Raw genomic sequence first — 14,121 nt, 5'->3', positions numbered from 1 at the left:
CAGGAGATTTGAGTGGAGAGTATTGAAAGTAAAGGATGGACAAATATTTCCTGAGACAGAATACTTAATTAAGGCCCATTTGAATGAGTGCCATGAATGGCATATATACCATGTGTTCTTTATCTAACTAACAAGTACTTCGTGACAAACAAGATAGCATTGAATGGAATGCAAACCTCCTCTAGGAACACATTTTATTCCCAACTGTGTTGAGTGAGCATTAGATAACCAATGGAAAGAGTTAATGATTTATAGCTCCCCATGTGATACAACTATGCAGCAGTATATTGTTCATCCAGAAAAAAAAGGCTCATTAGTTAAACCGTTAATAGATAAAGTTGTAAAGTGTATACCTTGTATCTATATTATAATTATGTGATTTAATGGAGTGGCTTTAAAATACATATTCCTTCTCTCATCTGATACCGTCTCTGGGGATAGAACAGCCATCCAAAATCAAACTATAATTCTGCGTTCACCAGCAACTTTGATGTGTGTTGCTAAAATAGAATCAAAATGTTATTTTCTTTTGTATCATAGTTATTATAGATTTTTACAATCTATTTGTTTAATTCTAGAATCCAAAGATAAAATTGAGTTTTCAAGTTCCAAACGGAATTCAATTTAGTATTTTAATAGACTTTCACCAAAATCTGTACCATATGATATTAATGTAATTTACAATATGTCTAAATTAAGAAATTAGTCTATGAAACCAACTTTTGTTATTAGGCCAGAGCAAGAATCGTGGGGTCATCTCCGAGTTTACCGATCTCCTACGAGTCATGACATTTGGCCTTGATGGCCCAGGGCGAACAAGTGAAAAAGAGCCAGGATTCTCACCTCTAATTGCTTTTCGAATGACCCCCTGCTGGAAATTTCTTTCCCGTGGCCACTGGGTGACATCAGGGAGAATTTCTGGTCGGGTCTACTGATGCTTTCGTTTTAGAGTCACATCCCACTAGAACGGTTCCGTTCTGAAATGAAACTGCTAAAGAGATAAAGGCGAGCAAGTCTGGGAAAAGGAAGATTAAAGCTGAAAGGAGAAAAAGCTGAAGGTTCCTGTTGGATCATTTGAAAAGTGTGTGGCTTAATGTGGTCCTTTACCTTGAAGTGACCATTCTTATAATAGCGAATCATGCAATGCCCAACAGCCATCTCAATGATCGAGCATTTGCTCATTTCAGCCTGTCTCGCGGATAGGTAAAAATTATTCTCTAGCCCTGTATTGACGTCCTGCCTTCTCTCGTCATTGTTAATAAATTGAGGAATCACTTATGCAGGGTCAGGTACAATTTGGAAGTGCAGGAATTCAGAACAAAGTTCTCTGAAACTGATATCAATGCAGCGTCCAGCGGATTCCGTCTTTTGTTTTAAGCAAATGAGAACGAAGCCATTGGAGCTCTCCGCAGTCGTTGGGCTCCTGTGTGGTAGGGTGGGAAATTACGGGTGGAACTGCTGCCGTCTGAATGTTGACATTAAAAATGAAAGCGAGTGAAAGATTCTTAAGTCAAAGGGAGATGGAGAAGCTGCTTATTTGAATGTGGAGGCGGGACAGGTTTGTATTGGTTTCCCGAGAGCTCGGGAAGGAGGAGGTGAGAACTACAGTTGAAGAACGGGCTGAAAACCCCTGAACAGGAGGGCGGCATCTCCCACTGGCGCCCCCTCGAATTTACCGGATTTCCAAGTACTAGTGAATTATAACCCCTGAGCAAGAAAATGAAATTGGAAAGAGTCTCTCGGTAAGTTCACTGCAGGGATGCCATGCGAATTCCTCCGGTACGTTTAGTCCCAGCACTCACCGCTATTTGATGTACTTTTAGGTTCCTCTCTGTGGTGATATTCGTCTTACAGGCGGCGGGAACTGAGACTGGTGAGCGATTCAAGTGAACCTTGAATTATTCATCTCATGTTCTTGATATTATTTATTGTTATTTTTCTTCTTTTTGTATCTGCCCAGTCCGTTTACTTTTGCACTTGGATTGTTTGTCCGTCTTGTGTGCGGTCTTTCATTGATGCCAGTGTGTTTCTTTGTATTTACTGTAAATGTATTAAATCTCGGGGTTGTATATGGTAACATATATGTACTTTGATAGAAAAAATTTACTTTGAACTTTGAACATTTTTTCTTGTGATATCCAGTAATACCAAGCGGTTATGTTCGGTCAGTTTCAGGTTGCGAAGGTCAAAACTGTGAAGATAAAGATACTTCTGACTCCGCTGTTCAGAAACACACAGAAAAACATCACAGATCCTCTTTAAGACACTTTAATCACTTTAACAAACAGGCGGAAGACCGAAAATCGCGAAGCCATGAAGCGGTCATACCGTTCATTGGATTAACGGACAGTAAGTCACGGCGATCAAAACACGGAGGTCATGAGATCGAGTAAAGTTGCGGAGTCTAGTTTTGGATTCAGCCGTTAACCAACGGCAGTGGGTCTCTTTGTCAACGGCGATAAAATGACATAATAGGTACTAATATTCCAGTTTATGCTGCAATATTCATACGGAAGTCGTAAACTTGATCCAAGTTGACTTTAATTGCCACGTCCCCCTAATCAATCAATCACATCTTCAATAATCTCTCTTTAGCTTTTTAATCCTTATCCAAACAAACGAGTCCTTACTAAGTAAACACAGCACGCTCGCTTGGTTTTATTATCGTCCTACCAGCTGGGTGGGAAAGTCTTCTGAAGAAGACGCTTCCAAATGATAATTATTGACCGCATTTTAAATTCGTAATAGAAATTAACAGAAAAAGTTTTTTTTTCATTCTTCATGGAATAGCAGAACGGGTTTGAAGAGCTACCGTTTGTAAATAGCCCATTCAAACTAAACGCCTGATAGCAATAATTTACTTCATCTTGTTGGACCCTCTGTGTGAGAGAACTTTCAACCACGGAACCGACCCTGTCGGACTCAAACGGAACGAAATTGAAACTGTGAGGGAGCAAGGGGTATTTCCCAATACAGTATCCAGGTTTTCCAGAATAACTATTTTTTACTGGTTTCTCAATTGTGATTAATTGAGCATTTTGAAAACGTTATTCTTACGGCGGTTAGTACTCTATAACATATTTTAGTAGATTGTTAAGAATTGAAAAGTTTTCTGAATTTTCAAGCTTGCTGTGTCTGCTCTGCATGAATAATGGGATGAGTTGGAATTTTGATGTTCAACCAAAAGAAGTATGTTGAAATATATCAGAATTTATTTGTCCTGATACTTGCAGTACATAGTAATTTTAAGCTTATCCTATAGGGAGGATACGAGGACTTAACTTGACGTCGAGACAGGTGCATTTTTGGATGCAACATATAGGTTGAGCCCAAGACAGAGTTCCATTTTATTTGATATTGTCAGCTGGGTGAATATATTAGCAGGACCTCATGGTTAACCATCCCAATTCTTCTTTCACAATGCAAAGCCTTTGCCTTCTTTTCACCTAATTGAACAGACAGGATCTCTGCAGAAAGCAAATACCCAAAACAGCACAGCATCACCCCCGTCCTAGTACCTGTATTAAACTTCAATATCTCTGGAGTGGGCTTGAAAGCACAACTTTCTGACCAACGGAAACTGGCGTTACCATAGACCATAGACTATAACACATAGCAGAATTAGGCCATCTGGCCCATCGAGCCTGCTCCGCCATTCAATCATGGCTGGTCCTTTTTTTCTCCTCCTCAACCCCAGTTCCCAGCTTTCTCCCTGTAACCTTTGATACCATATCCATTCAAGAACCCATCAATCTCTGCCTTAAATACACCCAACAACCAGGCCTCCACAGCTGCTTGTGGCAAAAATTCCATAAATTCACCACCCTTTGGCTAAAGAAATTTCTCTGCATCTCTGTTTTGAAAGGGTGCCCCTCAATCCTGAGGCTGTGCCCCCTTGTTCTAGACTCTCCCACCATGGGAAACATCCTTTCCACATCTACTCTGTCTAGGCCTTTCAACATTCAAAAAGTTTCAAGGAGATCCCCCTCATCCTTCTAAATTCCAATGAGTACAGACCCAGAGACATCAAACGTTCCTCGTATGATAACCCTTTCATTCTTGGAATCATCCTTGTGAAATTCCTCTGGACCCTCTCCAATGCCAACACATCTTTTCTAAGATGAGGGGCCCAAAACTGTTCCCAATACTCAAGGTGAGGCTCACTAGTGACTTATAAAGCCTCAGCATCACATCCCTGCTCTTATATTCTAGACCTCTTGAAATGAATGCTAACATGGCATATGCCTTCATCACCACCAACTCGACCTGCAAATTAACCTTTAGGGTGTTTTGCACAAGGACTCCCAAGTCCCTCTGCATCTCAGATTTTTGGATTTTCTCCCCATTCAGAAAACAGGCCCCACATTTATTTCTACTACCAAAGTGCATGACCATGCATTTTTCAACATTGTATTTCCAATGTTGTTACTATTAAACCTGGGTGAAATCAAATGCATATCTCAGAATCAGAACCATAATCACGTTTATTATCATCGCCACGTGTCATGAAATTTGTTAACAACAGCAGCAGTTCAATGCAATACATAATAAAGAAGAAAAAATAATAAATAAATAAGTAAATCAATTACAATATACATATATTGAACAGATTAAAATTCGTGCAAAAACAGAAATATATATCAAAAAAAAGAGGTCGTGTCCAAGTGCTCAATGTCCATTTAGGACTCAGATGGTAGAGGGGAAGAAGCTGTTCCTGAATTGCTGAGTGTGTGCCTTCAGCCTTCTGTACCTCTTACCTGATGGTAACAGTGAGAAAAGGGCATGCCTGGGTGCTGGAGATCCTTAATAATGGATGCTGCCTTTTTGAGACACCACTCCCTGAAGATGTCCTGGGTACTTTGTAGTCTGGTACCCAAGATGGAGCTGACTAGATTTACAACCCTCTGCAGTTTCTTTCAGTCCTGTGCAGTAGACCCCCCACCCCCCCATACCAGACAGTGATGCAGCCTGTCAGAATGCTCTCCAGAAATCTCTGTGAAATTTAACAACTTGCATGTGCTCTGTGAACCAAATGACTGAGGGCTGTAATTTCTAAGTTAAATAGCCACATCTGATCTGAAGATACTGAGAAATTGAACAACGGTAAATATTAATCAAGTTGATTTTACTTTTTGACTTATATTTGTATACATTACAAAAAAAGTCACTTATTCTATTGCAAATGTTCTTTTGCTCCATTTACCATTCTTTGCAGTTTTATTAAACGAATACAAACATAGTGACAACCTCTCCTTTTGAATGACATACTGTATGTCAGTGATAATAAACCTGATTCTGATTCCATGCAAAGCATTATATCTGAACCCCAATCCTGTTCTCACTTAGTTTCCACTAGAGTGTGCTTTTCATCACGAGTCATTAGATATTGACTGGCATTTTACTGTAATAAGGAAACCAGTTGTAACAACACAACGAACAGCCCAGATGAGATCAATCTTACTGATCATAAAACTAATCTCCACTCAGTGACCACTTTATTATGTACACCTGTACACCTGCTTGTTAATGCAAATATCTAATCAGCTAATCCTATGGCAGCAACTAAATGCATTAAAGCATGCTTGCATTGTCAAGAGGTTCAGTAGTTGTTCAGAATGGGGAAGAAATGTGATCAAAGTGACTTTTTGACTGGGGAATAATTGTTAGTTCCAGACAGGGTGGTTTGAGTATCTCAGAAACTGCTGATCTCCTGGGATATTCATGCGGTCTCTAGAGTTTACAGAGAATGGTGAGTGCACAAAACCAAGAAGCATTTAGTGAGTGGCAACTCTCTGGGCAAAAATGACTAGTTAATAAAGTCAGAGGAAAATAGCCAGACTGGTTTAAGCTGACAGGAAGGTGACAGTAACTCAAATAACCATACATTACAACAGTGGTGTGAAGAAGAGCATAACATAATAATAATAATAAACACAATAAGAATGCATAACATGTGAAACCTTGAAGAGGATGGGCTACTTTATAAAGTGGCCACTGGGTGTATGTGTTCATGCATGTAGTTTATATAAGCATTGGCACCCCAATGTAAAACATAATTTTCTTATCATTTAAACCAAACAAAGACCCTTAATCAGAATGGCTCACTTCCACATTGCTTTCACTAAATCAGGCAACAAGTCAACTACCAGGTTCAAACGAGTTCCAGTAATGAAACTTACAAGTTACATGCATCTTTCTTTGATGAGAGGAAATGGATCAAAGCAGACAATGCTCTATTTCTGAAGGTGCATGATTTATTTTTCTTTCCCCAGGCAGCAGGCTAAACAAGAGTTGCTGTCAGAATGGAGGAACCTGTGTACTTGGCAGTTTCTGCATTTGCCCCAAACATTTTGTGGGGAGAAGTTGTGAATATGATGAGCGCATTAGGTATGATCAATTGTGTTGTTAAGTCTAAGAACTGCAATGCTCTCTGCTGGTTACTGTTGAGGTAGATATGGGTTACATAGGTTTAAAGGATTGTGATGAAGAAAAATATTGCTATTCCTCCTAAGGTTAGCCTCCTCTTGATTTGTGCTGTTTATATTCATTATATATTTAGGCCCACAATAAAAGAAAACTTTCTGTTATGTGCATTTAGTCATTATATATTGCATTCCAGATGATAAAACGTATAATGTTTAATGACTGGGCAGTTCTCATCTTCTCTTTCTCTTAACAATATTTCTCACTTGTACACTTCAACTGATTGATCATTCAACCCCACCCTAAACTCCCATCCCCTCACATTTCAAGTACAGACTCAGCGTCTTCCAGAAATTCATTCTTTTAATGTAGTCATGGCGCAGGTCGAACATAGTACTAAAGCACAGTAGAGAATATTCAAGAGCGATGCTGAACCACACAATGCCAAGTTTTATTTCCTTTTGATTTCATTTAGGGGATCTTGGTTTCTGATATCCTTGATGCATAATTTTACTCCTTTCATTATCTATAATTGTAACATACACATGACTATTTAAAATATTTTGCTTAATATTTTATTATATGTTAAGTATTGAATGGTCCCATAGTACAAAAAGATGGAACTCTTGACCTCATAACCTACCTTGTTGAGGTGTTGCACCCTATTGTCTGTCTGCACTGCCCTTTCTCTGTAACTGTAACACTTCATTCTGCTTTCTGTTATTGTTTTACCTTGTAGTATCTTAATGGACTGTTGTAGTGAAATGATCTGTATGGATAGCATGCAAAACAAAATTCTTCACTGTACTTCATCTGTCTGTCTAGGTACCATATCCGATGCGGACATTAGTGACCATGGTTTTCCATATAGATCTATCCTTCGTTTTTTGGATGACATCCTTTTCCTCGATGTGCAGCCACCTGGCTAGGCTTTTGATGTACATAAGCTGAGGTCTTCCTCTAGGTTTGCTCCCCTCAATCTTTCCAGAGAGTATGAGTTTTTCTAGTTCATCTTTCCGCATGATGTGTCCTAGGAATCTGAGTTGTCTTTCTCTTATTGTTGGTATGAGTGATCGAACTGCTTGGGCTCTTCTGAGAACTTCTTCATTCGATGTGTGTGTGGTCCATGATATTTTTAACATTCTCCTGTAGAACCATAATTCAGCTGCTTCTAGTCTCTTTTCCATTGCTGGAGAAAGGGTCCAGCATTCACTTCCATAAGTCAAGATAGAATAAATGTAGCACTGCAGTATTCTGTTTTTAGTGTACGTGCTCATCTTCCTGTCTGTTAATACGGTCTTCATTTTTTGGAAACCTTCTTTCGCCATTGCTATTCTGTATTTGATATCTGTGTCGCACCTGCCATTACTTGTTATTAGGCTGCCAAGATATTTGAATTTGTTGACTTGTTTGATATTTGTATTTTCGATCTTGATCACACATTGTGGGATGTTTGTCTTTCTGGAGATGACCATGCTTTCTGTCTTCTTGCTGTTGATTGAGAGGCCTCTGAGATTACTTTCTGCTGCCACTATAGTGAGTAGTTCTTGAAGTTTTGTTTCTGAGTCAGCTATTAGTACGATGTCATCAGCATATCTGATGTTATTTATATTATGGCCTCCAATTGTGAATCCTTTGATGTCTTTGATACTTCTCAAGATATTTTCACTATACAGGTTGAATAAGTCTGGTGCAAAGACACAACCTTGCCTGACTCCTCTCGTGATATTCACATACTCACTCACTTCTCCTTCTATTCTGATGGATACTGTCTGGTCCCAGTATAAGTTTCCTAAGAAACGTATATCTTTCCCATCTATGTCAAGATCTTGAAGCATTTTCAGAAGATCTTGCTGCCGGACAGTGTCAAAAGCTTTTGTATAGTCAATGAAACATAGGTAGATGTCTTTTTGTACCTGAATGGCTCGTTCACAGATCATCCGTAGCATGAAAATTGTATTTCTGGTGCCAGTACATGTAACATGTAACAATAATAAACTCATTTTCCAATTTATTAAAAAAACAAGTTTGTACTGCATATTGAAGCATAAAATTAAAATCTTCAGATGCTTCTCAGTAACCATAGGAAAGCAAACTGAAATTTTGCAATGATCCTGGTTGGTTGGCCAATAGGCTAGACAATACTAGGTTTCTTTGCATTATCTGATTAGCAAATGGTTTTGTTTTATGAATCTTTATCACAATTTGACTAGAGAGAAAGGAAAGTTAACTAGTTATCTGTATAATTCTTTTACAAGTCAAAGTAGGCTTGGTTGTGAAGCCTTTTGCAGTCAATTAGTTTGCAGATACACACTCTTTAGGTTCAAGGAGGATAAAAGCTACTATGCTGAGGTAGTTCAAGACCATCTCAATGAAACACCTGCTGGAGAAGGAATATATATATTCACAAAATCTGGAGGGAAATTGGGGAAAGAAATCACATGTTTTGGATTATATTATGCTGAATAGTTGCCTATGATTTTTTTCCCTCTTTGTGTCAGAAACTGTGGCTACATTCCTGAAGGAGCATGGGTACCTAAAAACTGTACATGGTGTAAGTGTAGCTATGGGATTTTACACTGTGTTCATGGATCTCAGAGTGACTGTGGTAAGAATCTATTTTTCTTGTGATCTTGATCTTAATGGAAACTTTGCCATAGCAGCCTTTAGATTCTTTTCAAGATTTAAGGTTCAAGTTTGTTTATTCTCATTCTTCAGTACATGAGAGTAAAGAATGAAATGATTGGTTTTGATGCAACATAAAAGAACACAATAACTAAAATTGTCATACAGGAAAGGGGTTGGGGGTGGCGGGGTGGGTAGTGGGGAATAAGCTCCCACTACCTAGTAAATGCTCCAAATGGTGTCTGTCTTAAACAGCCTCTAACAACCAAGACCAGCTCCTGGCCTTCACATGCAGCTTAGCTACTATGCCAAGCAGAACCATTTCTACTAACAGGAGAAGGAGTAAAGGTGGGTTACTGGCACCTTAAAACCAGCTGCGTTGGGCAGATAGGGTTTATTAGCCATGGTTGGCAGCTCATCTTGGAGAAGAAAAACTTTGATTCTCAAACCTCTCCTGCATTGTGGCTCTACACACTCATGGGGAAGGCTTTGAGAGTAAACCCCGAGGAAAAATCTGGATCTGGAGTCCCTAAGGCAGAACAACATTGAATTCAATGCTGGCAACTCCTGTGAAGCCAAAATGTATCAGTCTTTGCCGGTCCTCTTGATTCATCAGATGCATGGAGAGGGGGAGCCTGTGACATGGGCAACAGCTTGCTCTCCATATCATGCTACCCTGACTTGCATATCATGTAGACAACTGGGACACAACTTCCTTGTTGACCCTGGCTGTTGGAGGCCTCAAGATTTTATGTCGATAAAGTGACGCTAGGTGATGTGTATGTAGCAGTGGTGAGGGGTGGTGGGGCGGGTTAACTGATGGAGGTGTTGATTAGTCTGACGGTTTGAGGGAAGTAACTGTTTTTAAGTATTCCTAATTAACATAGTTATTACCTAACATATTTATTATGCATTCCCTATGAAATCAGCATATTTGTGTTCATTAATAACTAATAACTCCACAGAAATGTGGTTAATCTCTTTATAAAGTTAGTTTGTCTCAGTCAATAAACATTTGTCAACAGAAAATTACACAGGAGTTGTTAGTCATTAGTTTCCGTAATCTTAAGCAATTTGCGGAGGAGTCAATATGAGTTTTTTGTGTGAGTCCACTGAAAATTCATGAGCATGATCATTTGGATGAAGAGACTTTGCAACCATGAGTGTTTGTATAAACAATTTATTTTCATTCCAGATGAGAGGATGTTTATTATGTAATCTGAATAAATGGTTAACATAACAAAAGGAATTTGCAGGGAGAAAGGAGATGAGTGATTCTTCCACTGATAAGGAACACAGAACAATTAATTACACCCTGAAACTTCCAGTTAAGTTTCTTGGTGATAAGTCTCATCAATGCCGCACACATGCAAAAATATTAAAATTAGAACTAATAGGGTTTAGGTATTTGTGCTCAGCTATATTGCATCCTCGGCTCCCTATTCCACTCCCTGTACACTCATGACTGCGTGACCAGATTCTGCTCTAGCTCCGTTTACAAGTTTGCAGATGATACCACTGTAGTGGACACCATCTCAAATAACAATGAATCAGAATACAGCAAAGCGATAGAGAGTTTAGTAAAAATGGTGTCATGACAATAACCTTTCCCTGAGTGTCAACAAAAGACCTCACCATTAGTCAAAGGGGAGGGGGCGCTGCACATGCTACTGTCTGCATCAAAAACGTTGAGCTTGAGAAGGTTGAGAGTTTCATGTTCCTAGGTGTGAACATCACCAAGAACCTATCCTGATCCAATCTCGTTGATATCAAGACCAAGAAAGCTCACCAATGCCTTTACTTCCTCAGGAGGCCTGAAGAAATTTGGCATGTCCCTGTCGATTGTAACCTATTTTTTTTATCAATGCACCATAGAAAACATTGTCAGGATGCATGATGGCTTGTTATAGCAACTGCTCTGCACATGACCACACAAAAAAGCAGAGTTGTGGACACAGCTCAGCACATCACAGGAACCAGCCTCACCTCTATGGACTCTGTCTATACTTCTTGCTGCGTTAGTAAAGAAGTCAGCATAATCAAAAACTCCACCCACCCAGACAATCTCTCCTTTCCCCTCTCCCATCAGGTTTGAAAGCATGTACCACCAGATTCAAGGACAGCTTCAATCTCATTGTCACAGGACTTAAATGGACCTTGTGTACAGTAAGATGGACTCTTACCACCACAATGTACCTGGTTCTGATCTTGCACTTGTCTTGTACTGCATTTTTTAAAAAAGTTTTTACACTTTATCCTTCATCTAAAAAAAATCTTAAGTACACCAATACCACTATTAATGTACAGGAGCAGGAATCAGACTCCTAAAGACTCCCTTGCCATTTTACATGAACATGGCTGACATCTACTCCTCTTCTGTGCCGTTTCTCTATAAGCCTCCATTGCTCAATCTATCAAATATTTTTTCTACCTGTTCCTTAGTTCTTGTGAAATTCATGGAAAATAGGCTTAAGACAACTCTCTCATCCTAGGAATTAGCCTGGTGTATCTCCTTTGTACTGCTTGGTAAATAATATTCTGCCCTTTCCACTTATCTTACCAAAGCGCATAACCTCACACTTCCCCACATTGTTTATTGGTTTCCTATTGTCACGTGTACCAAGATGCAGTGAAAAGCTTTATTTTGTCTTCAAACAAACAGCTGCAAACTGATCATCCCTAACATAAGTACATTGAGGTAGTCCAAAAGGAAAAACAGTATAAAATGTATTTTTAAAGTTTCAAAGTGCAGTGCAGGTAGACAGATATGGTACAAGGACCATGGAAAGGTCAACTGAGAGATCAAGAGTTCACCTTAACCTACAAGAGGTCTGTTCAAGAGCTTTAAGACAATGCGATGGAAGCTGTCCTTGAGCCTGCTGGGTGATATTAACCTACATTTGACAGTCTTTTGCCCACTTACTCAATCTATTTACATCTGGTGGCCGAATCACAATATGTTGTTCCATTTACTTTTTTGTATCATCAGCAAATCTGAAATCTTCCAGATCATTACTGACTTGCTTTTGATTAATTCTGAATATCCACTTCTCTATGCTTATCCTTCCGTTTCTTTTATATTTCAGATATTAAAGGTGACTTAAAAGAAGATCTCAGACATTACCAGTTAATTTCAGGGGGTTCTCGGCTGTTACCAATAAGATGCTTACTGTTGCCTGGGATATTCTTAACAACTGTGATTCTTGGACTTTTACCTTTGAATGTATGGTCTGACAAATTAGAAATGGTTCATGAAACATTTTAATTGTGTTCCAGATATTCCAGAGAATTAATCCTCATCCATGAGAAGATGCTGCTGTAATATTAACAGTAGTTCAACTTCCAATAGATTCTTACTATTATTTTCCAAAGCACTGCATCAGCTTTATCATGAAAAGATTACGGGTACAGGGTATGTTTGTGACAGACTTTAAGTGCACCTTATATGTGAGGTATTGACTTAGTATAGTAAAATATAGTGTTTGTTTCATGATATCTTCATTGATTTGCAACGTCATAAAGATAGGTAAGGAGGGAGTGCTGCAATGATTGAATCATGTGATATTAAAGAGAGAGTACTGTTCAAGACAGCCTTGAGCAGATTAACAGTTTAATGAAAATAACATTAAGCTTTTTCCTAGTTTTGTTGTTCAAGGAAACTGCTTGTTAGATTGTTGAATAATATTATCAATGATAACCTTAAAATATTATTTATGTTGTATATAATTTCTTTTAAAAATATGAAGTTATACAATAATATAATTGTAATAAACCTATTTATCCCAATAGATAGTTATTGTTCAATCATATACAAGTTCTTTGATGTTTTGGAAATGACTACTTAATCCTGATGGCTAAAGATCTCCACTAGACAATAAAATCCAGTAATTAATTTGCCATGCATGTAAAACTCAAATGCCATAGTAGGCAGAAGAAAAACTACAACAAGGTTGGCAGAATTATGAGGGCATTAGGCAGGAGCTAAGAAGCATTAATTGGGGGCACCTTTTTTCCAGCAAGTCCACATCAGATATGTGAGGTATGTTTAAAGATCAATTGCACAAAGCACAGGAAAGGTATGTTCCTATTAGAAGGAAGGATGGGGATGGAAAGTGAAGCTTGGATGTCTAGAGAGGTGATGAATTTAGTCAAGAAGAAAAGGAAATTTATGTAAAGCTTCAGAAGTCAGGATCAAACGAAGCACATGAGGAGTATAAGGAAGACAGAAAGGAACTAAAGGGCATTAGGAAAGTAGGAAGGGCCATGGAAAGTCCTTGGCAAGTAGATACATAAATCAAGGATTCTTGGGAGAGGGTGGGACCATTAATGGGCAAAAGGGGGAACATTTGTTTGGATGCAGAGAATGTGAGTGAGTTTCTTAATGAGTACATTACTTCAGTATTTACCATGGAAAAGGATATGGAGGACCAGGAGATCAGTGGTGAGTGTATAAATATGTTAGGGCATTTAGAGGTCACGTACGAGGAAGTGTTAGGCCTCTTAATGAGTATTAAGGTGGATAAGTCCCTGGGGCCTGATGGGATTTACCCAAGTTATTGAAGGAGGCAAGAGACAAGATAGCTGGGCCCTTGACCAGTATTTTTGTGTCCTCTCTAGCCATAGACAAGATCCTGGAGGACTGGCGAGTGGCTAATGTTGTACCTCTATTTAAGAAGGGAACAAGGGAAAATCCTGGGAACTATAGACCAGTGAGTCTCACGTCAGTTGTAGGGAAATTGCTGAAGAAGATTCTTAGGGATAAGATAAATGAGCATTTGGAAACCCATGGCCTAAGTAGGGAGAGCCAGCATGGGTTTGTGCAGGGCAGGTTGTGTCTTATCAACTTGAGTTTTTTGACAAGGTGACGAGAGGGATTAATGAGGGTAGGTAGTGGATGTTGTCTACATGGACTTTACCAAGGCATATGACAAAGTCCCTCATGGGAGGTTAATCCAGAAAGTTAAGATGCATGGGGTCCATGGCGAATTGGTTGTTTGGATTCAGAAATGGCTTGTGCCTAGAGGACAGAGGGTAGTGGTAGAAGGAACTTATTCACGCTGGAGGTCTGTAATT

The 14,121-nt window shown here is 39.0% G+C and overlaps 1 protein-coding gene across 1 annotated transcript; it reads left to right on the top strand.

The window, feature by feature from the left end:
* The first annotated feature begins 861 nt into the window (after window positions 1-861).
* LOC134343373 (cryptic protein-like) lies at window positions 862-12,825 on the top strand. Its single transcript, XM_063042073.1, has 6 exons — window positions 862-1,742; window positions 1,824-1,873; window positions 2,170-2,349; window positions 6,273-6,387; window positions 8,925-9,031; window positions 12,135-12,825. The coding sequence occupies exons 1-6, from the start codon at window positions 1,720-1,722 to the stop codon at window positions 12,311-12,313; spliced, it is 654 nt and encodes a 217-aa protein (XP_062898143.1). The 5' UTR covers window positions 862-1,719; the 3' UTR covers window positions 12,314-12,825.
* The last annotated feature ends 1,296 nt before the right edge of the window (window positions 12,826-14,121 follow it).

Source organism: Mobula hypostoma, chromosome 3 (genome assembly GCF_963921235.1).
Source record: "Mobula hypostoma chromosome 3, sMobHyp1.1, whole genome shotgun sequence".
Lineage (NCBI taxonomy): Eukaryota > Metazoa > Chordata > Chondrichthyes > Myliobatiformes > Myliobatidae > Mobula > Mobula hypostoma.
The sequence above is the reverse complement of the archived record's forward strand: the minus strand, read 5'-3'. Positions and strand labels throughout refer to the sequence as shown.

What these genes read in the sequence shown, in the direction of transcription:
- LOC134343373 (XM_063042073.1), top strand. Translation starts at nt 1,720, where the DNA reads ATGAAATTGGAAAGAGTCTCTCG. An exon ending in GTTCATTGGATTAACGGACA is followed by an intron (nt 2,350 to 6,272) that starts GTAAGTCACGGC and finishes TTCTTTCCCCAG; the next exon opens with GCAGCAGGCTAAACAAGAGT. An exon ending in GAATATGATGAGCGCATTAG is followed by an intron (nt 6,388 to 8,924) that starts GTATGATCAATT and finishes TCTTTGTGTCAG; the next exon opens with AAACTGTGGCTACATTCCTG.